The sequence below is a fragment of the Canis lupus genome, chromosome 19, assembly GCF_048164855.1.
Source record: "Canis lupus baileyi chromosome 19, mCanLup2.hap1, whole genome shotgun sequence".
NCBI lineage: Eukaryota > Metazoa > Chordata > Mammalia > Carnivora > Canidae > Canis > Canis lupus.
In genome coordinates, this window is record NC_132856.1 from 41021565 (window position 1) to 41045086 (window position 23522).

The 23522-nt window shown below is 55.4% G+C and overlaps 1 protein-coding gene across 3 annotated transcripts; it reads left to right on the forward strand.

Annotated features, from left to right (window-relative positions):
- Nucleotides 1-43: 43 nt before the first annotated feature.
- Nucleotides 44-23353, forward strand: MST1R (macrophage stimulating 1 receptor). Of its 3 annotated transcripts, XM_072786156.1 has the most exons (21): nucleotides 44-5498; nucleotides 8415-8603; nucleotides 8683-8811; nucleotides 8988-9158; nucleotides 9700-9860; nucleotides 10422-10587; nucleotides 10701-10837; nucleotides 11259-11420; nucleotides 11516-11609; nucleotides 11777-11986; nucleotides 12089-12235; nucleotides 12315-12477; nucleotides 12633-12734; nucleotides 12810-13037; nucleotides 13398-13478; nucleotides 13630-13823; nucleotides 13927-14036; nucleotides 14289-14454; nucleotides 14844-14980; nucleotides 18244-18315; nucleotides 23089-23353. In XM_072786156.1, exons 1-21 carry the CDS (start codon nucleotides 4257-4259, stop codon nucleotides 23132-23134), a joined length of 4107 nt encoding a protein of 1368 aa, XP_072642257.1. In that variant the 5' UTR covers nucleotides 44-4256; the 3' UTR covers nucleotides 23135-23353. The 3 variants fall into 3 exon arrangements, with proteins under 3 accessions (XP_072642257.1, XP_072642255.1, XP_072642256.1); XM_072786154.1 differs by lacking the exons at nucleotides 18244-18315; nucleotides 23089-23353 and adding an exon at nucleotides 16921-17499; XM_072786155.1 differs by lacking the exons at nucleotides 18244-18315; nucleotides 23089-23353 and adding an exon at nucleotides 16921-17499 and having other exon boundaries at nucleotides 13630-13811.
- Nucleotides 23354-23522: the final 169 nt, after the last annotated feature.

The following is a 23522-nucleotide window of genomic DNA, read 5'->3' on the forward strand; positions in this document are numbered from 1 at the left end:
AGTCCCTCTCCTCCTTAGCATCAGGACACAGGCACTCAGAGTCGAAACTTGGGCTGGGGCTCTTTTCATTCAGCTCAAGTCTTGCCACACATAAAGTGTACTTTAGCACCCCACTGGCCTTGCCCCCACAGCCCCACCTCAACACTCAGCCTAAGCCCCTGGTGCCTCCCCTCTCATTCCTAGGAATCATACACCCTGGTAGCTGTGGCTTTGTTTAATGGGCTGCTGTAGTTCAGCAGTAGCTGAGCTGAGTAAGATACAGTCAACTAAGGAGAGTCTGAGCCTTGGTATAGGTAGGTGGGAGCCCTTGGTGAGGTGGTCTAGTGTTCAGCACAGACAAATTTAGAGTTCAGTCTCTAGAGTTTAAGCCACTCGGGAAATTGTCCCAGATTGAAGGGCTATCCACCTCAGCATCTATACTTCCCCAGAGTGGCCCCAGGAGTGAGCTGGAGGGCCTGCAAGAAAACTCAGCTGACCTCTGGGACAGGGGAAAACCCTGCCTAGGAAGGGCAGATGACATAGGCACACTGGGCCCTCTTTAACCACCCTATACTCTGGCATGCCCCAGCCTATGGGAGTCACTGTGGACATCCCTGGAGGCTCAGCAGTGAAGGCCCAGCCACATTCACTCTGTCCCAAGACCTTCTTTGGGCAGAGCCCAAGACAGAGTGCAGAAAGCTTCTACCTTGCTGCTGGGGGGGTAGGGGTGCTTTCCCAGTTCTGCCACAATTTAACCATATCATGGGCTAGGGGAGCAAAAGACTAGGAAATGCTTATGGGAGAAAAGTGTCCACTGAATATGGTCTTCAGACAGTAGAGTAAATCACCCTCTTGCAATCTCTAAAAAGATGGGCTAAGGTACTCTGCCTCTAAAACCAATTCATGTTCGGAAAAATATTTGTGTGGGTAACATGGACCAAGGGTACACTGGAATGGTTCAATTGCTATCCCAGGAAATGGCAGCATAGTCCCTGCCCTTGGCTGCATCCTGGATCACATTAGAATGGGTTTGGCCATGAGCCATCTTCCCAGACCCCAAAGTTCTTGGGAAACAGTCACAGGCTTGGTGGTGCTGCTCACCCTGCATATGTGCCCTGGGTCTCTTTTCTGCCTGTTCCTACTTCTGTTTCTCCCCTTGATCCTGGCCAGTGCACCAAGTCACTGCCCCTGGGACCAGGGTGACACCATGACTGCTATTGGCATGCTTCTGGTAAGTGGTCAACCCCTAAGTGCCCCTTTTGGCTGCTGTCATCCTTGTAGGGCTCTCAGCTTCTCTGTAGTTTAGCACCTATTCTGAGTGGGTGTGGAAAGGGGTGGTCACAATTAGATGAGTGCATGTACCTAGGGCAGGAAGCACCTGAAGTGTGGGGTTCTCAAACTCCAGGTAAAAGTCTGGCAGTAGGGAGCTATTGAATGTTTTAAAGCTACAGAATGATATGGTCATACTGTGGTTAGAGAGATCCCCTGCTAATACTCAGATGATCTCTTTGGGTTGGAGATAAAGGCCAGCACTAGTTCTTTGAAGTAGTGTTTAGAAGGGTGTGAGAGCTCACAATGGGAAAAGAGGGCACTCCTTTGAGGTGACAGATGCCAGGGCAGTTGGGCAGATCTTAAGCCAAATATGGGCCAAGGCTTATGAGTTCAGCTTGGGAGAGCACTTATACTTAGCACTGCAAGGCCCCATTAGCAGACTTCCTCCAGATGGTTTACCTGCCCCCTCCTGCAGAGCGAACAGTTGGGGAAGGAGGAAGGGGCACTCCTGTGGATGCTTCTATCAAGGACCAGGGCTGCCCAGGAAGGGACACTGGCCTGGGGGCAGCCAACATCTTGGCCACACGATGGCAGCAAAGAATCAACTGTTGACTGCTATACCCCAACTCACAAAGGGTGGGATAGGGTGATCAAAGAGGGCCCTGAAGTCTCCTCCCAACCCACAGAAGTCTCTTGAAATGTCCTGAGGCAAGATGGGGGTCCAAGAAACTATGTCTCAATGCCAGCAAAGAATATTTCATTTCAGTTTTTCCCTGCATGTCTCTCTCTCTCTTTTTTTTTTTAAGATTGTGTTTATTCATGAGAGACGCACAGAGAGAAGCAGAGACATAGGTAGAGGGAGAAGCAGGCTCCCCATGGAGAGCCCGATGCGGGACTTGATCCCAGGACCCTGGGATCACGATCTGAGCCGAATCAATCGCTCAATCACTGAGCCACCAAGTGCCCTGCATGACTATCTTTAGACAAGTTGACTGTGGAACACAGGAACTGTGCCATGATTTTTTTGTGGGTATTTATTCATTTCCGGGCCAATTCTGGTTAGAGAAGGGAGTGCCTTTTATGTTGCCTGAGGCTTGGAATCCTCCCAGCACTGGGTGTGGCTCCCCACTCCTGTTTCCTCTCTCCACCAGGTACTCACTGAGCTCCAGCCTCGAGGGGAGAAGGGAGTCCAGCACTAGGAATGGGGGAAGGGGGGAGTCAGGTATCCAGGGTCAACTGGCCGGGAGAGGGGTATAGCATAGGATCTGTGGGACCCACGAAATGGCTCTGGCATTTACAGGATCAGGAGGGCTTCCTGGAGGAAGTGCTATCTAAGCTTTAAGAGGAGGAAAGGAAAAATGGTGCTCCTGGAAGGAAGAACAAGGAGTATGGTCTTACAGGAGATACAGCTCTAAAAGTCAGGCTGAATGAATCCTGCTGGGCTGAAAGCTCCTCTCTCCCCCAACCTTCTTACCTTCCAAAACCCTAGGACCCACAGTTCACAGGTCTCTTGGACCCCAGCATAGGGCCACCTTATGAAGCTTCCCCTCCCTCCAGGGTCCAGGCCCACTTAGTTGAGGGGGCTGTCAGGCTGACGATGTCTCCCAGCCCCTCTCTAGTATCAGGGAGAACTAGTTATCAAGGAGCAGCTGCTGAAGTCCAGGTGTAAGAGGCAAGGTGGCCTCTCCTTCCTCCAATCCCATACACCTCACACACTGGAGAACTCTGGACAGCCACCTAGTTAGAACTACATCCTCGTTTCAGAGACAGAGGGACCGATGCCCAGCATAGCTTATAGAGCAGGTTAGAGGGCCCCTGTCAAAGCCCATGTTTCTCCCATATGAGCAGCAAAGAAGGCCAGCACTGTGTTTTGTTATCCCCTATCCTGCAACTTCTATCTACTGAGGCAGCAGTGGAAGTACCAGAGTTGAGGTCAGGCCTCCACATAACCTACCACTCTTGACTCTAATGTCCAGCCAGCAGAATAGGCCCCAACTCACAATCCCTACCTTGGGCAGGCAGGGTGCAATGTACCTTCCTCTGACACCATCCTGTCACTGACATCCCAGGGCAGGCCCATGGAAGGATGGCCCCTTCCCACAGAGTAGTACTCTTGGGGGGCCCCCCCATGTCTCCCCTCTGGTCTTCCACACATTCTTGGCCTCTCAGGGGCCTCTAGGCCTTGTTTGGGAACCAGCGTCTGAGTATGTTGCTAGATACTGATGACAAGGGATGAAGTAAGCCAAGTGGTCTTCAAACCCTCACCGGTGCTGAGGCGGCCCCTGATCCTTCTTTTTTTTTTTTTTTTTTTAATTTTTTTAAAATTTATTTATGATAGTCACACAGAGAGAGTGAGAGAGAGAGAGGCAGAGACACAGGCAGAGGGAGAAGCAGGCTCCATGCACCGGGAGACTGTCGTGGGATTCGATCCCGGGTCTCCAGGATCGCGCCCTGGGCCAAAGGCAGGCGCTAAACCGCTGTGCCACCCAGGGATCCCTGATCCTTCTTAGTTTCAGCCTAATTGGTCATGGAGGGCAGGAAGGGACGGCTCAGGCCTCCTTGCCTCTTTCCAGGCCACTCCACGCACATTCACCCACATGCCATTGAGAAAAACGTGCCCAAGAGGTGTAGGTGACAGGCCTGCCGGGGCCTGGAGAGTTGGGTGGTAGACAGGCCCCACCCACAGCTCCACCCCCACGCCGTGGCCCCGCCAGCCCCGCCCCGCGCCCTCAGCAGCCTTGGCTCTAAGCTCCGGCTTGGAGCTGCAGCTGGGGCAGCAGGTGAGGTGGCCTCCCTCTTCCCTGGCGGGGTGTGAGTGTTCACCTGGTGCCGGGTGCTCAGACTCGAGGGGGGAGGACGTTGGGCATCACGGTAGCCCCGGGCGAGGCTCAGCTGCCCGAGGGCTCTCAGAAGCGGCGGCTCTGGATGAGGATCCCAGTCTAGACCTCGAGTCTGCTCCCAGCCAGGCCCGAACGGGGCCCCAGCGGGGCCTCAGCGGGGCCTAGATGGAGCTTCTCCCGCCGCCTTCCCAGCCTTCACTGTTGCTGTTGCTGCTGCTGCTGTTGCCGCCGCCGTCGCTGCTGGCCAGAGGGTCCTGGCGGTGCCCACGCACCCCCTATGCCGCCTTGCGCAATTTTGACGTGGAGTACCAGGTGCCGAGCTTCTCTGCCGGAGGTCCGGTACAGGCCGTAACGACCTACGAGGGCGGCGAGGACGGGAGTGCAGTGTTCGTAGCTATACGCAATCGCCTGTTTGTGCTGGGGCCTGGCCTGCAGCCAGTAGAGAGCCTGGTCACGGGCCCTGTTGGGGACTCCGGCTGCCAGACATGTGCGGCCTGTGGCCCGGGCCCCCACAGCCCACAGGGAGACACAGATGCACGGGTGCTGGTGCTGGAGCCGGCGCTTCCCGCGCTGGTCAGCTGCGGCTCTAGCCTGCACGGCCGCTGCTTCCTGCACGAACTTGAGCCGGGAGGCGCTGCCTTGCGCCTGGCACCTCCGCTCTGCCTCTTCTCCGCCCACCACAACCGACCCGACGAGTGCCCTGACTGTGTGGCCAGCCCCCTGGGCACCCTGGTGACCGTGGTGGAGCAGGGCCATGCCTCCTACTTCTACACGGCATCCTCGCTGGACGCGACGGTGGCCGCGAGCTTCAGCCCCCGCTCGGTGTCCATCCGGCGCCTCAAGGCCGATGCCTCCGGATTCGCACCCGGCTTTGCGGCGCTGTCGGTGCTGCCCGAGTACCTCACTTCCTACTCCATCGAGTACGTGTACACTTTCCGCGCCGGAGCCTTCGTCTACTTCCTGACCGTGCAGCGGCCCAGCGTGACAGCTGCCCCGGGCGCCTTGCACACGCGCCTGGCACGGCTCAGCGCTGCCGAGCCCGAGCTGGGCGACTACCGGGAGCTGATCCTCGACTGCCGTTTGGAGCCCAAACGCCGGCGCCGCGCAGCGCCCCAGGGAGGACAGTCCTACCCAGTGCTGAGAGCGGCCCACACGGCGCCCGTGGGCAGCCAGTTGGCCAAGGAGCTGAGCATCCCCCAGGGCCAGGAAGTGCTATTCGGAGTCTTCGCGACTAGGAGAGACAGCAGCCCCGGTGTGAATCCCAATTCTGTCGTCTGTGCCTTTCCCCTCGACCTCGTGGACACTCTCATTGAGCAGGGTGTGGAACGCTGTTGTGAGCCTCCTGTCTCCCCCGGCCTGCGGCGAGGCCTCGACTTCTTCCAGTTGCCTAGTTTTTGCCCCAACCCGGTGAGCAGAAAGAAGGGACCCTCACCTGTGAGCAGGTGGCTGAATCCAGTGAGAGGGTCTGGGATGAGAGGAGGAGGGGAGAAGAAGGAACCTCCACGCAGTTCCTTAGTCCTGGGGGCAGCGGGGTGGAGTGGCACAGGGGTGAGGGAATCAGCCAAGCACAGGCTACCTGGGAGGCTCACCTCCCAGCCAGGCTAGCCCCTGTTGCTTCTCCATTTCGTTCTTTCACCCTCTCAGGTACCACCGCCTCTGTTTTTTTTAGGTAGTTTCCCAGATTGTGTGAGAACCAGATTGCATCACCACTGTCTCTGGCAGGCACACTGCCAAACTCCAGATAGAAGGGTGGGATCTCCTCCTGCCTGCCCACCACATAGCCTTGGGGACATACACAGAGAAATACCCCCTCACACAGGCAGATGCTAACAGTTTCACACAGATGCAGCTGTTCACCAACACAGTTTCATTTTACCTTTGAATGCACTTGTTTTGCTCTGCTTTCTAAAGAGGGGGGTGCGGGAGTTGTCAAAGATTCCCCTACTCCCCCACCCTAATTCAGGGAGCCTCCTGGGTCTTGGAAGTTTGGGGGCTTGTCAGAGAGCCTGCATGGCTTGGGCTTCACTGACACCCTTCACTGTTCTTGATTGTTCTCTATGGGGTGACTGGGGGAGGACCTAGGACATGATGGGAAGGTGGCTTGGCACTAATAAACTCCAGGAGGCTCACTCCAGTCTTGTGCAAGCAACTATAAACATCTGGGGATGAGTAAAGGCTTAGGAGGGGATGGTTGGAATTGGTTCACCACAAAGGAGTCTCAGACTTTCTTCTACTATCTTTGAGGCCCTGCTCCAATTCCCCCTCTCACCCCAAGCAGGAGGTCTCCCAGCCCATGCTGAACTGGGGGCTCTTTCTAGCAGACCCTACCCAGGTTCTCTCCATCCATGGTGTCAAGGAGCTGGAGCAGAGACAAATAGGACATTCTTTAAAATGCTGAGCACAAAACCAAAACTGACCCTTTAGAGCCTAACAGTCCTACCATAGTTTATAAGAGATTAAACCAAGGCCATGGGGTGAACAGCATTAGATGAGTGGTCTTTCAGTGAGCTGACTCACAGTCTCTGCTCTCAGAGTCTGTGGTTGCCCTATGGCCCTGGCCCTTCTGGGATATTCTCCACTGACTTCTTTCTAGCTCTTATTGATGCCTCAGAGGTAGAAGAACTTATACACAGTGAAGAGTAGGGGATCTCCAGCCTCTCTCCTTCAGCTGAGTCCCTCTGGGTTGAGGAGACCTTAGGGGTGGAAAGACCTCGTCTGTGTCTACCCTCCTCTCCCCCTAGAGAGTCAGAATCTCTCCCTGACTTGGCTAGTGGTCGGTAGGTCAGAAGACATCCTGTGTGAGTTGGCAGTGCCAGGTTTTGGGAGGACTAATCTCAAAATGACCCCCAAGCTGGCCAGGCCCCTGGGAGGTGAGTGAACCAGCCTGTGCGCTGTTTGATGACTGGGCACGGAGCCTCCAGGGCAACACCCACTGTGTGCTGATTGTGGCTGTCCTCAGGTAGCCTGTGGGGCTCTGATCTGGCACCTGCCTTCCGTGGGTCCAGGTAGAGTTTAAGTTTGGAGCAGTCACCCTCCTCTGTGGAGCACTGGACTCTAGAGTCAGGTTTTCAGGAGCAATAGGCTCATAGCAAGCCTGGAAACCCAGAGCTAAGGCCCTGGAATCCAGGGGCCAGCGTACAGGGGTGTGGCCCCAACTGGGGTAGGGCCTCTTTTCCACCCCTCAGCCTCACCTGCCCCTGAGTCATGCTGAAAACACCTGGCTGGCTTCTGGCTAAGGCCAGGCCCCTTTTCCTGCCTCAAGTGAGGCCAAAGTCCCAGTTCCCACCCACACAGGCTACAGCCCCAGAGTGTGTGGAGCTTCTGGGCTCAGCTCTGCACCCCAGGGCTCCTGATCAGCACTGAGGTCCAAGCACTAAGTTAAGCATACTTGGTTTGATGGGAACCTCAGGACTAGCAAGGGAAGGTCCCAAGCAGCAAGAGCTACTGAGCCCTGCCTGTGCTTTGCACTCAGTTCCAATACTTTGCATTCTTTTTTTTTTTTTTTTTTTTTCCCAATACTTTGCATTCTTATCCTGATCTGATTCCCCAGAAGCTTCCATAGTCCTGTCTTGGGGCTTTGAGTGCACCCGCCAAACACCTTCCTGTTAAGATCAGGGGAGCGGTGTCTTCCCCTTAAGTCCCCCTTAAATCCAGGGGGTCTAGCCTTCAGGCCTTGGTTTTTCTCTTTTGTTCCCTGAAGGGGATACAGGTAGCAGGTGGCGAGGGCGGGGGTGGGGATGTGGAGAAAAATCTTTGGAGTCTCAGGAAGAAGGACCTGTTACCAGTCCCATGCTGGCCAATTAACTTTGGAGTTTACTTTATGCTAGAGAGGAAACGGAAGCCCCAAAGGGGCACAGGGTTTGCTGAAGTTCAGGGCATAACCGGCAGAGAGCACAAGAAGACTCTGGTCAAGAGCTCAGATTTCTTACTTGGCTCCTCTCCTGAGAGGCTATAAGGCCTTGGACAAGTGACAAAATGCTCTCTGAGCCCATTTCCTTAACTGCAAAACAGGGATGGTGAGAGCACCCACTTTACAGGGCAGTTGTGAGGACAGAATGGGGTTGGGTCTCTGAGAGTCTAAGTCATTATCAGAATGGACATGGCGGGTCAGAGCAAGGCATGGAAGGCAGTCTTCCAGCCTGGACCTTCCTTCTTGGCCTTATTGCCTCTGAGAGACCCGTAGGTGGAAGAGGGCAAGTGGCAGATCTGGGGCCTAGCTAAGCCAGGTAAGGGATGGGGGTTTGGGCTTCTGTGGTCACTGACAGAAGTCCCAGGGGCCAGTGTGTGGTGATGAGCCCTGACTCCTTCCCTGATCCTCCCCAGCCTGGCCTGGAGGCCCCCAGCCTCAACACCAGCTGCCGTCACTTCCCTCTACTGGTCACTGGCAGCCTATCACGTGTGGACCTCTTCAATGGATTGTTAGGACCAGTGCAAGTCACTGCCCTGCACGTGACACGCCTCAACAATGTCACAGTGGCCCACATGGGCACAGCTGATGGGCGCATCCTGCAGGTAGGACTCCTGTCTCCATGTCTCCTTGTCCCTGGGTCTCCATCCCCATTTCCATTTTGCTCACATTAACCTGTCCCAGGTGGAGCTGGTCAGATCTCTCAACTACTTGCTGTTTGTGTCCAACTTCTCACTGGGCAACAATGGGCAGCCCACACAACGAGATGTTAGTCGCCTTGGAGACCACCTGTTCTTTGCTTCCGGGGATCAGGTAAGGTGGGACTGGGGTCAGGCCTGGGGCCAGGGCTGTGGGAGCCTAGCCCCTCCATCCAATCCTGGGAAGCACTGATACACAGGTCTCACCACCCTGATCGACAATAACCAGGGTGTCTGTGGGGCCTAGTTCCCTCTCCAACCACCCCTGAACCACCTGTCTGCCACTGCAAGGTCTTCCAGGTACCTATCCAGGGCCCTGGCTGCCACCACTTCCTCACCTGTGGGAGTTGTCTGCGGGCACAGCGTTTCATGGGCTGTGGCTGGTGTGGGGGCATGTGTGGCCGGCAGAAAGAGTGTCCTGGCTCCTGGCAACAGGATCATTGCCCACCTAAGCTTACTGAGGTAACACTTGCTTGGCAGGACACAGGTAAGGGTGGGACAAGCTGGGCCTGGGGTGGGGTCAGCAGGTATTCTTCTTCTTCTTCTTTTTTTTTTTAATACTATTTCTTTTTGTTTCTTTCTTTTTTTTAAGACATTTATTTGAGAGAGAAAATGAGTGGGGGAGGGACAGAGGGAAAGAATCTTAAAGAGATTCCCCGCTAAGGGTGGAGCCCAACATGGGGTTCCATCTTACAACCTGAGATCCTGACCTGAGCTGAAATCAAAAGTCCGATGCTTAACCAACTGAACTACCCAGGTGCGGGGTCAGCACGTTTTGACCATGATCCTTAGGCCTGGAATGTTCTCAGTATCAACAAGAAAGGTATTCTTGGCAGAGAGGATGGCACATGGAAAGACTTGGAGGCAGAAAAGTGCCCGAGCGAGGACTAGCCAGTGATCTAGGAGACTAGAGGGAGGGCAGGCAAGGGGCACAGCAGAAAACTCTGGGAAAAGCTGAGAGCCCTGACCCACACAGGGACTCAGGTTCTCTTCCCCTCTTCAGTTCTACCCTCAGAGTGGACCCCTAAGGGGCAGCACAAGGTTGACCCTGTGTGGCTCCAACTTCCACCTGCGTCCTGCTGATCTGGTGCATGAGGGCACACATCATGTCACCGTGGGCCAAAGTCCCTGCCGACTGCTGCCCAAGGACAGTTCAAACCTCAGGTATAACCTAGTCTCTGCCCTTCCTATCCTTGACAGGGATGACCAAACAGCCCTTGCCCTGTGAGACCCTGTCTTCTCCTCCCTGGGGACAAGGAGATATGAGGCGAGCTGAAGTGGCTCTGGCTGCTTGATGTTTGACTGCTTGATGTTTGAGGAGACATCTCTGTCCCTTCCTTTTTTTTTTAAATATTTTATTTATTTATTCATGAGAGAGAGAGAGAGAGGCAGAGGGAGAAGCAGGTTCCATGCAGGGAGCCTGATGTGGGACTCAATCTCAGGTCTCCAGGATCACATCCTGGGCTGAAGGCGGCGCTAAACGGCTGAGCCCCCCCGGGCAGCCCTCTCTGTCCCTTCCTGAGCCTGCATATGCCTTACCTATCTGTTGAGTCATGAAACTGGGCAAGGCTAGTAGGCCCTGCCTCACCAGATCCTGCCTACCCTGGAGGAAGGGATGAGTGAAGAGATGCCATTTTAGGCTCAGAGGAGACCTGTGATATGTGGTGGGCAGGTAGCCAAGCCTGTGTGACCCCTGGCTGACCTTGGCTTCCCCTGGTATTCTAGCCCAGTGCCCCAGAAAGACTTTGTAGAGGAGCTTGAGTGTGAGCTACAGCCCTCGGGAAAGCAGCCAGCAGGGCCCGCCAATGTCAGCCTCACTGTGACCAACGTGCCTCCAGGCAAGCACTTCCGGGTAGATGGCACCTCCATGCTGCAAGGCTTCTCTTTCATGGTGAGGCTACCTTGCCTTGTCTGTGCCCTTGGTCAACTGGGCAATATGGGTGGGGAAAGACTTAGAGTGGAAGGCCTCTTATGCCAACCTAAGCCACCTCCATACCCTCTTAGGAGCCGGTGCTGACAGCAGTAAAACCCCACTTTGGCCCACGGGCAGGGGGTACCCGCCTCACCCTTGAAGGCAAGGGCCTGTCCTTAGGCACCAGTCAGACTGTGCTGGTCAATGGGACTGAGTGCCCACTGAAACAGTAAGTGACAACAGGCAAGGGGATGGGAGACTACAGGACCCTCTCCAGGTGGGAGTTGGATCCTGCCAGGGCAGAGAGAGGAGAGCTGGCACATGGTCAGTATAGGGAGTGGGTCCAGGAAGAAGGATCTGTTGCCCGCCCTGGTGGGCAGCCCAGAGCTGGTTTAGGGATGGTGAGAGAGCCCATCACAGAGTTTATTAGCTCCAACCAAGGCCCTGGGGAACCTATTCCTGCCCTGCCTTCTTGGAAGACTTAATGGCTCTATCTTCAAACAGACCCATTGAGTATGGGCAGATTGGGGAGATAACCAACAGAGGAACTGGGAGGGATTGGCAGACCCTTGGAAAAGATAGATCTGGCCATCACACGGAGGGTGATCCTGAGCCCAATCCCCCTCTCCACCTCCCACTCTGGTCTGCAGGGTCAGCGAGCAGCAGCTTTTATGTACCACGCCCCCTGGGGCTGCTACGGCCATCGTTCCCATCCACCTGCAGGTAGGGGGTGCTGTGGTGCCTGGCTCCTGGAACTTTCACTACCGGGAAGACCCCATTGTGCTGGGCATCAGCCCCAACTGTGGCTATATGTAAGTGCCGCCTCCTTGTCCACTCTGGTCTCCTAGGAATGAGGGAACCAGCTTGAGAGAGCACCCTAAGCCCACCACACTGCTCTCCTCCACAGTGGCTCCCATGTCACCATCCATGGCCAGCATCTGACTTCAGCATGGCACCTAGTGCTGTCATTCCATGATGGACTTAGGGTAGTGGAAAACAGGGTGAGCTGGCACTGGCAGCTGCCAAGTGGGCATTAGCGGGGCGGGGGGAAAGACTGGATCAGTCCCCTGAGTTCCAGTTCGACCCCATGCAGGGCTGAGGAGGGGAGGGGTGAGGAGGTGGCTATAGGTGGAATGCCTGGCTAACCACTCTACATGGGCCCTGGCAGTGTAAGGGGCTGTCCCCGGAGCAGCACCAGTGCCGCCTGCCTGATTATGTGGTCCGAAGCCCCCAGAGGTGGGTGATAGGGAACCTGAGTGCCTGGGGGGATGGAGCTGCTGGCTTCACACTGCCTGGTTTTCGCTTCCTGCCCCCACCCCATCCACCCAGCACTGACCTAGCCCCGCTGAAGCCTGAGGAGCATGCCATTAAGTTTGAGGTAAGTATGGGGGATGGAGGGTAGGGACAGTGGAGGGTTAGGGCTGAAGCCTTGCCCAGAGGAGATGTGGGCACTGGCCAGTCCTTATGACTGTCTCTGCAGTATATTGGGCTGGGTGCTGTGGCTGATTGTATAGACATGAATGTGACCGTGGATGGTAAGGTCTGCCAGCATGAACTCCGGGGGGACGTGGTCATCTGCCCTCTGCCCCCCTCCCTGGAACTTGACAAGGAACCACTACCACTGCAGGTAGGCAGCTCAGCTGGCTCTCCATGGGAGACATGGGCCAGGGCTTGCAGGCTGGGCCTGAGTTGCTACCTGCCCCCAGGTCTGTGTGGATGATAAATGTCACATCCTGGGGAGGGTGGTACGGCCAAGCCGAGAGCGGGTCCCACAGAGGCTACTCCTTGGTGTCCTGCTGGCCCTGCTCGTGCTTGTAGCTGTGCTGGCCACTGTGCTGATCTTCAACTACCGGCGGAGGAGACAGCTAGGTGAGCTCTCATCACCTATACCCCCAAACTCAGCCTATACCCCCAAACCATGACATCTCCAAGTCCCTATATCTTCCTTCTGCCCTGGCCTTGGAGGTCTGCCCACACCTCTAGGAGCTTGGAGAGGCTGACCATCAAGGGCTGTCTTTCCACAGTCCTCTCTCTAAACTCAAATGACCTGGCATCCTTGGGCCAGACGACTGGAGCTGTGCCCTTGCCTGTGCTCTGCTCAGGCTCTGACTACAGAAGTGGCCAAGGTAAGGCGGGGGAAGTGCTGAAAGCTGGAGCCACACACTCTGCTCCATAGACCCCTCACTCCCTCTCTTCCATAGCCACCCCTGCCGCCGCCGATGGTCTGCATGATCTGGATGGTCTGGATTCTACTACTTGGGGCCACAAAGCGTCCTCCTCAGACAGTGGGGATGGGTCCTGTGTCCCACTGCTGCGGACAGCGTCCATCCAGCTTGGGGACTTGGACTCTGCACTCCTGGCCGAGGTCAAGGATGTGCTGATCCCCCACGAGCAGGTGGTCACCCACAGTGACCGAGTCATTGGCAAAGGTGTGGGGGCCAAGGCAGGTGGAACTGGGGCACAGATGGAGTTCTGAGATGGCGTGGGCTCAAGGGACATTTGGGCAGGACTCTGCTCTGGCCTTCTCACCAACCTTTGTGATCTTGGGAATACCACATAACCTCTCTGAGCCTCCATTTGCTCATCTGTGGAATAGGAATTCATCTGTCTTCAGTGGACTCTGCTACAGATTAAGTGGGCATGGGAGGGTGCAGGCTCTATCACCAGGTGGCTGATGTTTGTTTTTAATATCAGATTGGCCAGGTGGTGCTCTGGGGTTTGCTTGCCAGTGAGAGGGTGTGGCGTGCACCCTGGGCATTGGGGGTCCCTTACCATTTCCCCTTCACCAGGCCACTTTGGAGTTGTCTATCATGGAGAATACATAGACGAGGACCAGAATCGAATCCACTGTGCTGTAAAGTCACTGAGTCGTAAGTGGGGAAGAGGCCAGGAGGTTCCCCGTCTGTGCTGTGCTACAGCCTTGCTGAGTGACCTCAAGCAGGAGAACTTTCTCCTTTATTTCCCCATCTGAGCCTTGCAGAGGGTCTCCCTGGTCTGAGCCTGACTCAACCCATTCTGCAGGCATTACAGAGGTGCAGGAGGCAGAGGCCTTCCTGCGCGAGGGGTTGCTCATGCGTGGTCTGCACCACCCAAACGTACTGGCTCTCATCGGTATCGTGCTGCCACCTGAAGGCCTGCCCCGTGTGCTGCTGCCCTATATGCGCCATGGAGACCTGCTTCGGTTCATCCGCTCACCCCAGCGGGTCGGTGCTCAGGTGGCTCTGGGGCAGGGTGGGGTGGGGGGACATCAGGAGACTTGGGCAACAGTTGGGGATGCATTGCTATGCCCTTGCTTACCAAGCCCCCTGTGGCCCCCAGAATCCCACGGTGAAGGACCTCATCAGCTTCGGCCTTCAGGTAGCCCGTGGCATGGAGTACTTGGCAGAGCAGAAGTTTGTGCACAGGGACCTGGCTGCTCGGAACTGCATGTGAGGGGCCAGAGCATTTGTGGTGAAGCAAGGGGGCAGGGCACCAGGGTGTGCTACTGCATAAGGACACCTCAGGGCAGGGCCCACACTCTGGCCCTTGTTGTGCCATCCTGGGCATGTCCTCACTTTTCTGGCCCTCAGATTCCATGTCTGGCCAGATTGTGGCTCTGAAGCCCTATGACATCTGGAACTAATGGGTTCATGGCCTGGTGGGGGCCAGTCCTGAGTGTGATTCCTTCCCCGCCCCCCCAGGCTGGACGAATCATTCACAGTTAAGGTGGCTGACTTTGGCCTGGCTCGTGATATCCTGGACAAGGAATACTACAGTGTTCGACAGCACCGCCACGCTCGCCTCCCTGTCAAATGGATGGCACTGGAGAGCCTGCAGACCTACAGATTCACCACCAAGTCTGACGTGGTGAGGCCCCACCTGCCCCAGAGGCCACATGGCCTGGTGTCCCAGGAGAGCACTTGGCTTTGCCCATTCAGCTCTAGCTGATGATCTGAGTCCAGGGAATCCCCAAACTGAGTGGCATCCACAGCCCATTTGCCTGCCTCTGGAGCAGGTCTGAAATGGACTCCTCTTGCCAGGGCAAGAGGGGGCTGTGAGCTCATTGGCTCCTTGCAGATGATACAAGGCCTGCCCCGGCCCAACTCCACACAGGGTCCCAATGGTGAGAAGAGACTGAGGGAAAATGTGAGGTATTGAGGAAGGGGCTCTGATAGATTTCCAGCTAGAGGACCTTGGGGAGCCCTCCTGCCCCCAAATTTGAGGTAAAAGTTGAATCTCCTCTTCTCTTCCCACAGTGGTCGTTTGGTGTGTTGCTATGGGAGCTGCTGACACGGGGTGCCCCACCATATCCCCACATTGACCCTTTTGACCTCATTCAATTCCTGGCCCAGGGTCGGCGCCTGCCCCAGCCTGAATATTGTCCCAATTCTCTGTGAGTATGTGGAGGTGGTGGTGGGAGGGAGCCTGGGCCCCAGAGACAAGGAAGGAGCAGGAGACAGAGCTCTTGCCTGGCCCTCTGACCAGTCCTCTAGTTGACCTGGAAAGAGACCCTCTCTGGGCCTCAGTTTCCTGGTCTATGGACTGGTTCCACCCCCATTTGGGGCTGAGTGCTGGGAGGATATCATGGTTGCCATGGTAACAGTACTCCCCACTCAGAGTCTGGGTTGAGGCCAGTGATTTGATTTCTCAGCACTCCTCTCACCCCACCCCCGCCAAGGGGGCCTGTTTTCCATCTTTTCCATTCACTTAACCTCAAGGAAAGGTTCCATTAGCTCCCACACTAGCCCCCACCACATCTCCAGATCAACATTTTTCCCTACTGAATATAGTTTCAGATTCCCTGTTCCTAAGGCATGGTGGCAGCTATGTTCACCATGCCTGCCCAGTGGGCCTGTGTGAGGGTTCAGCTTCAGCAGCAGTACGTGTGCCTCAGCTGAGCCCAGGTCTTTGTGGTTAGAACAGGAAGAACCAGGTCACAGGTAAAGGTAGTTGATGACTTCTGTCTCAGGCTGTGCTCCAAAAGAGTATGAGTAACCTCCAGCCTTGCCTGCCTTGGGTTTAATCTTTATTATTCGTTTCACTAGTACATCTGCTTTGAAGTAAGGGAAATCATCTTTACTGCCCATCTGCCCCTGGGTCAGGTTCCCTGACAGAGACTTGGAGCTGGGGATATATGTACAGGGGGTTTATTGGTAGATTGGGGGCCAGGGTAGCAGGAGTGGGCTAGGGGAGAAGCTGGGCTGCTGTGGAGAGGCAGCAGAGGCTGTAGCCCATCCCATAGGGGCTACTTGATCTGGAATGGCTCCTCAGGGTTTGTTTGTTTTTTAAGATTTAGTTTATTTATTCATGAGAGACACAGAGAGACAGGCAGAGACATAGGCAGAGGGAGAAGCAGGCTCCCCATAGGGAGCCTGAGGCAGGGCTCAATCCCAGGGCCCCGGATCATGACCTGAGACAAAGACAGATGCTCAACCACTGAGCCACCCAGGTGCCCCAGCTCTTTGGAATTTTGCAAAATTTAGATCAAGGGGCCAGGTCCTTGTACTAGACATTAATAAGTCACTGGTCACAGTGAGAGCTTGGGGAAGGCAGCTATTTTTTGCCGAGACACTTCCTAAGAAGGCTTCAGGCAAGAGCTGGCAGCAGCCACTGGGGAATTAAGGGAGATCTGGGTAGACCACCACAGCATCCATTAGACCAGGCCAAATCTTTTCTCCTCTTGAGGCCTTAGTTTCCTCATCTGTAAAGTTGGGATGATGACAGTACCATCCTTAGAGAGTCTGACAATTGGGAGATAATTTTGTGTAGGGCACTTAGTATCATTTAAGGCTGGGATGGCATTTCCAAGATAAAGAGGCAGCCAAACCCAGAGAAGCACTGCTTGGGAATCACACGGCCACTTGCACCATCTCCTATGTCTGTGTCTAGGGACTTTTAATCCCCATTTCACCCGACACAGGCTTCCTTCCTAAAAGACAGAATATATCTGTGATAGCTCGGGAGGTGTGCCCTAAGCTAAGTGCTTCCCAGGCATCCTTCCACTGTCTGCCCAACAGCTCTGTGATCAGGGGAGAATCCAGAGACACAGAGAACTTAAAGAACTTGCCCAAGGTCCATCATTCAGGTCACAGGGTACAGGAGTTCAAGCTCAACCTTTGGGGCAATCGGACCTCTGCCAGGGTGGGGAGGCAGGACTGGGATAGCAGTCGCAATGCTGAGAAGAGCTGTCCCTGACTGGGCAACACTCTGCTCTAGGCCCTGTCACCTGTCCTTGTCCCTGCATGGCCTGCCACAGGATTAACAGCAGGTGGGCAGCCTAGAATCTCTGACTGGGGGGTGCTCCCAGCCTCCGACATTCACCTCTTCTCACAGGTATATGGTGATGCAACGCTGCTGGGCTGTGGACCCCGCGGTGAGACCCACCTTCACGGCACTGGTGGAGGAAGTAGAGCACGTGGCGGCCAGGCTGCTTGGGGACCACTATGTGCAGCTGCCGGCAGCCTATGTAAACCTGGGCGCTGGTGCCTCGGAGGAGGCAAACAAGCCCCCAGAGCAGTTGCAGACCACACCTGTGCACAGGAACACGGGTCGACTCCGGCCTTTCTCAGAGCCATCACAGCCCACGTGACCTCAGCTGTGGGCAGGCCTCCAGGGATTGGACTGTCTAGCAGCCAGGGAGTTAATCCCAAACTGCCTCTGGGCCAGGCTAGGCCCCAGGGCAGCCCAGGCTGGCCTCTGTCCTGTCCCTCCCCCTGAACTTTCTGGGGCGACAGGAGGGAGCAGGGCCCCATGGCCCCTCACTCCACAGAGGGAACAGTGGGGTGATCCTCAATGTGATGAGTATTTATGAGGTACCTGGTGTGTGCCTGACCTGCTGGGCACAGGAGACTCAGCAGTGACCAGCACTGGCCCTTGAAATAGTAAATGAACACCCGAATATTCAAGTGCAAATCGTGGTCAATGCTATGAAAGAAAGGCTGCTGTGAGGGAATGGAGGGCAGCTTTAGAGAGAGAATAAAGGTGAGGGAAGCCTCCCTAGGAGGTGACATTTCTGCTAAGTCCCCATCAGGTGGGAACTGTGCCAGAAGCAGAGGGGGGAAGAGAGTTTTGGGCAAAGTGAGCAGCACATACAAAGACTCTGAGGCTTTGTAGGGTTAGCACAAAGGCTCTAGAGAATAGGAGGGTTAGGGTGAGGTCCTGATCCAGGTTACAGGGTCCTGGGGACTTCTTGATGGAACCAAGAAGGGTGGGTTGAGTACCCAGGCGTGCAGAGCCAGAATGGCTTCTCCCATCACCCAGCCTGCATCTGGCTCTCTCTAACCTGTTCCCAGGGATCCCTGCTCCACCTGCAGCTCCCTCTCACACTGCAGGGCATGGAGACCAGCTCCCCCCTCAACCATGCCCTTACCAAATCCTGCCAGAATTCCCCTTGCTGCCTTGAGAGAGATGAGCCAGCAGCAAGGCCTCAGCTCCACACTTTCAAGGCACCAGCTCCAAGATGTTGGACTGCCCAGGCTATTTATACCCGTCAAGGCCACTGCACAATAGCCACTAGATGGGCAGACTCCACTGGGGAGTGAGGGCAGTTTCCTCCATATTGCTCCTCCCCCACACCCTGGATCCTAAAGGGGGCAGCTGGGATGCCAGTGACTGGGTCTGGGGCCTGCATCGTGGTGGTTCCTCTCTCTTTTTCAGGACCCCTGTGGCTTCCATCCCTCCAGTCTGGGAGACCCCAGCTCACCCTAAGGGGAACAACCTCCCTCTCCTGTGAGTTCCCAGCTCCTTGCCCTGTTACACATGGACTCCTGGGTTTGGAGCAAGAGCTCTCTGGTAAATAGTGGGGTTTCCTTGGGACTGGAGCTGCCCAGCTGTTTTCTACCTACTGCTGCTTACTCTGTCCCCTCAGACCAAAGGAGGCCCTGCCATGGGGAGCCTAAGGACCCTAAGGACATGTGGGTAAACTTAAAAGGGGGATCTTCTGCTCAAGTACAGGGTTCTGAAGATCAGGGATCTATGATCTGGAGAGGTAGAGATGGACTCTGCCTATTTACTACTGTACCTCTGAGCCCCACTTAGGCATAGAGGCAGTTTTGTAGCCTTGCACACTCAGCTGGAGACCCCTGGTGTGCGTGTGTGTGTGTGTGTGTGTGTGTGTGTGTAGGGGGGAGTCAGTTGTGTCGCTGCTGAGGCTGGAAGAGAGATGGGTGGAATAGCCTAGAGTACCCCCTGAGCTGTAGTCCCCATACTAGTTAGAAAGGACTGTCTCCATCACTCCACCTTGTAGTCCTCCTGCCGTGACCTCATCCTGAGGATCTGAAGGCTGCCCAGAACTCCCCACCCTGGATAGGGAGTGAGGAGAAGGCCCAGGAACCTCTCTGAAGCTGGACTGAGGCTCTTTCCCCACTGAGCCTCTGGAGTTCATGGACCATAGCTTATCTGCTCATAAAACAGGGGGGTCTGTACTTGAGAGGGGAGCTTAGCAGGAGAGGGTTCTCAGAGAAGGGAGATAGAGGACAGCTTAGAGGGTGTCAGCTTTTCTGTGCAGCCAGCATATCAGGCTTTGGACATGTTTCTGAGTCAAGGGCCTTCAAATCCAGAGTTTTCCAGAGAGGGGCCGCAGTTAAGCAGGTGCTTGGGACTCTGGATCATAGCACAGCTGCACCTCCTCCTCCCAAAGCTGCAGCCCCCAAGCTCTGAGTTTCATCCTCAGAGCCATCTGAATAGTCACAAGTCCAGCTGGAATGTCAGGAACTGGATTTAAGACTTCAAATTGCTGACAGGGCCACAAGGGAGATGAGGAAGGGTAGGTTAGTTCTAGGCCCCCAGATGGGCTGGAGGAACTAGAAGGTTTCCTTCCAGTGAAGGCTGAGCTGCCTTTCCCTGGGGGAGGCCTGAGTAGTATCTCAGGCATGGTGGTGGCCAGTGCAAGGAGAAGATTGCTGGTGGCCATGGTGGGCCTAGGCCTGCCACTAGTTTCTGATGGGGTGAGCAGAGGCTTCTCCTGGGGCTTTGGGAGTCCAGTCTTCTACCATGAGCTATGGATGACAGCTACCAGCTCCCCTGCCTCATCTCCTTCTGTTGTAGTGCTGTGGGGCTGGGGGCAAGCAAGTACTAGTAAAGGTTGGAGGCAGGCCAGGATGGGAGCTGGGGCCAGGGAAGCTGCAGATGACTCACAGCCTCCTGACTGCCCATTGGTGTCACTGTTGTCTGGCACCTGGAGAGCACACATAGGTAGACCGACCTGCTTTGATGGGGGACCCTGAGTCTGGTCTGAGGTGCTCCTTATGTCTCAACCCCAGCCTTTCAGAGAATTTTCCCAAGGATCCCAAGGCCCTCTGGGGTCATACCCAAGGGCTCTAGATATTGCCCCATTCCAAACTTTGAGAACTTCTGGGACACTGGCCTTACTGGTCACTTCCTCAGTGTAGCCCATTAGGCCACAGGTCCACCTATGGCGCTACATCACAAATTAACTCCCTTTACCTGTAGGAGAGAGCTGGACACTCAGTGCCAGAATGAGGCAGGGGACATGGGTGCTGCTGGGAGTGACTGAGGCTCAGAGAGGCCCAGGCTGCATCTCACACTTTTTGCCTCTGCCTGGGGAGAAGCAGCCCCAGAAATCAGTAGCTGAGCACTGAGCCCCATCCACCAGGCCCTAGTGAAGAACACCTTTTACTCCATGCTGGGCTGGAAAACCCCCCTCTGTGAAAACACCAGGTACTGAGCATCTCTTCCCTCAGAGCCTCTGCTCTGCCATCACGAGGATCCAACCAGCCCAGAGGTGGAGCTACACCAGCCCAGAGGAGCAGGGATGACTCCAGGAAGGGCTCCAGCATTCTCCATCTGGTACAGAGGGGCTGGCTGAGCCTCATTTTCTCCTGCCACTCTTCTGGGGTTTGTTCCAGCCAGGGTTTCTAACCCAATGAGTGTAGATGTCAGAAGAGCCTGGACAGCTGTGACATTCACATCTGGCTGTGGTAGCTTCCTGAATGGGCTGGGTTCTTCACGTTTAAGGATGGCGACCTGGAGCCATGGCCTTCACACTTGGTCCTCCCCTGGTGGGAGTCCTTGGCCCAAAGATAAGCAGGAAATGCCCAGCAATTGGCAGAGCTTGCCTGACTCATCTCAGTCCATAGGTGTGGCACCTGGATCCCAGCCACCTCACACTGATATCCTCAGATACCCTTAGAAATAACTGTTTCTCCTGAACCCCGTAACACATCAGTCCATCCCAGATGGACTGCTCCAGGCCCTAGAAGGGAGGGTAGCTCTGCTCCTGAGCCTTCCCACAGCCTCTTCCCCTGCATCTTGTTCTCTATTCCTTCGACATTCTGAGCATCTTCTGTCCCTGGTTCCAAGATACTCATGCTGAGCCTGGCAGGGATGGTCACACTGCCCAGATCATACTCCTCTTGTCGCTGAGAATCCCAGGACCATTCTGGGATTGTGCCCTACCATTGCTACTCATTCCCCTGCAATTTCTACTCCACCCATTGGGCAGCCTTGGCCTTGTCAGGGAAGCAGAAGCACTTGTGGCCCTGACAACCTGCCCTTGCTGGGGGCGGGGGGGGGGGCAGGGGGTGACAGGAAGTCCTGGTATTTGGCCCATACCTGTCCCCCTGCTGCTCAGTGGAAGCTCAGAGGTGAGGCCCATGGTGGTTTCTATTTTGAAATCAGGTGGTAGGAGCTGAGGGAAGTTGCCTAATCCTTGGGGCTCAGGAAGAGTAGATGCAGAGGGAACACCCGTGGCCCCACTGCCAGGGGCATCCTTCCCTTCTCTATTTGTTCCGTCTCACATTGGTTTAGTCGCCGCACGCTTGTGGTCAGTCTTGGACTGGGCACCCGGAATCTGGGAACATATCAGGAGAGGCAGGGGACTCAAAGCAACTGGCAGCCAAGATCACAGGATCATAGGATCTTCAATCAGCTTGGAAGCCAGTGCTCACTTTCTTATGTCACTAGCCCCACCTGTGCAGCCTGGACCATAGAGACCAAGAGGGGCCCCAAAGGAGTTGGCTTCACTCCCGGACCGGACCCCATGGTCAGGACAGCTTCAACCAGGCATCAGTCCTGCTGGCATGTTCTTCCAAGCTGGGAAGCCACTTCCAAAGGGGGAAAAGAATCCTTTGGGCAGCCCCGGTCGCCCTTGCCCACAGGTTCTGACCCAGCCATCTGTTCTCAAAGTTGTCCCCACTCTCCCCTGGGCCTGGGTTCTTCAAGTCCCCTGCAGGAGGGCAGATCTCACCTCCCCTCTGCAGATGTGGTTGGAGGTCTCTTCTCAATAGTCATGAAATGGTGCATGTTTCTGACAGCATTTCCTCTGCCCCACCTATGCTGGCTCCTGACTGGGGGGCTGCTTCCAGGGACTGTGAGGAGCTTGCCTCAGCCCTGAAGCCGTCAGGGTGTCTCTGCCACTGCCCTCCCTCCGGGCTGATGCGGCTGGCCATCTTTCACGCAGAGTTACGTAAGCTTGAGTCAATTGGAGCTCAGAGCAGTTCATTGTGGGCTATTTTTAAGCTGTAACACATCACAGCAGAGGGGTCACTGCACCACGGCTTGCAGGGAAGGTTGTTTAAACATCTGTTATTTAAATTTCCTATTCCTTAGAGCTCAAAAGCCACATCCTCCTGGCACTGTTGGATCTGCATTCCACATTCCAGATTAGGAGTAGATTATCACCCCTCATCCCATCAGGGGCTCCCCTAGGGCTGGAGTTCTCTCCGCACCCTGGTTGTCTTCCTTCGGGAGTCAGGGAGGGAGACTAGAGAGGAAGGGGAGTCAACTGCCTCTCAGAACGGGTGCACCCTGGCCAGGAAAGGCGGCAGGGAAGCAGGAAGTTAGTGCTCACAGGTCACTTGGATTCTCCCCCTCCCCGGGGAGGAGGGTCAGGAGAAGGAAACACAGAGCACTGTGGAGCAGTCTGTGGAGCCTGAAGACCAAGAGTGCTTCGGTTTAATACCCATTAATAATATTAATTAATACCCCAAGAAGGTTGGATCACAACATCCTTGTAGGTCTTTTCAGAAGCCCATATTTACCTGGGTTGCGCTACTAGCCGGAATGCCCTCCCTTCACAAAGCTAAATGCCACCCAGCTGTACCCTCTGGGGCAGGAGGGCTGGTGTATGAGCTCCTGGACAGTGGGCAGAAACCTCTGGGGAAACAGGCCTTGCTTTTCACTCCATTACCAAGTGGTTGCCTGTACTGGGAGCCCTTTAAGACTCCTTCTGTTCCTAGATTTTTGGAGATATCCAGAGTCTTCCTGGGCACAAGGAGGGGGAGACAGGTAGACCAGAAAAGTTCAGGGCCAAGAATTTGACAGAGCTGTTTCAAGAACACTAAGTGCCAAAGATATGGGTGCATTGGAAAATCAAGTCTGGGAGATTTGGCTAGTCCCAGAACCTTCCCTCTCCCCTTGATGCACTTCCTTCCCACCACACTCAAGGCATCCTAAGTGGGAGGGCCCCACCCTGATCCACAAGGAAGAATGGTTTCTCAGAGAGCCCCGACTCCATCTCCTGAAGCCTGACCCTCTCCACAGGGGCTGGGGCCTTTCCCCAAAGCCTGCTCAGAGGGGGCCCAAGTGAGCTGTGAGAGAAGGTGATGTCCGGACTGCCCTCATAGAGAAGACTCCTATAGCCCTGCCCTCAGACTGGGCTTCTTCCAGTTCTTTCTTGGCCTCTCCATCCCAAAGAGCCCTCAGCCTGGGGAATGGGCTCAGCCTCAGGGAGGGGCTCTCCAGTTTGCCATGGCAACATGTTGGCCCTCCTCACTTTCCAGAATCAGAAATAGAATTGGATGCCCTTCTTCGTGGTGAGAGACTGTTTAAAAACATGTAGGGGGGAGGGGTACAGTGGCAATGTCCCTGCCCAAACCCTGGGGGCTGGGCAGAGGGGTCTAACCTAGGAGCTTCTCTGGCTGCCCTGCTGCCCCTGCCCTTACCTGGATGAAGTATAGTCGGCTTTGGCCATCCAA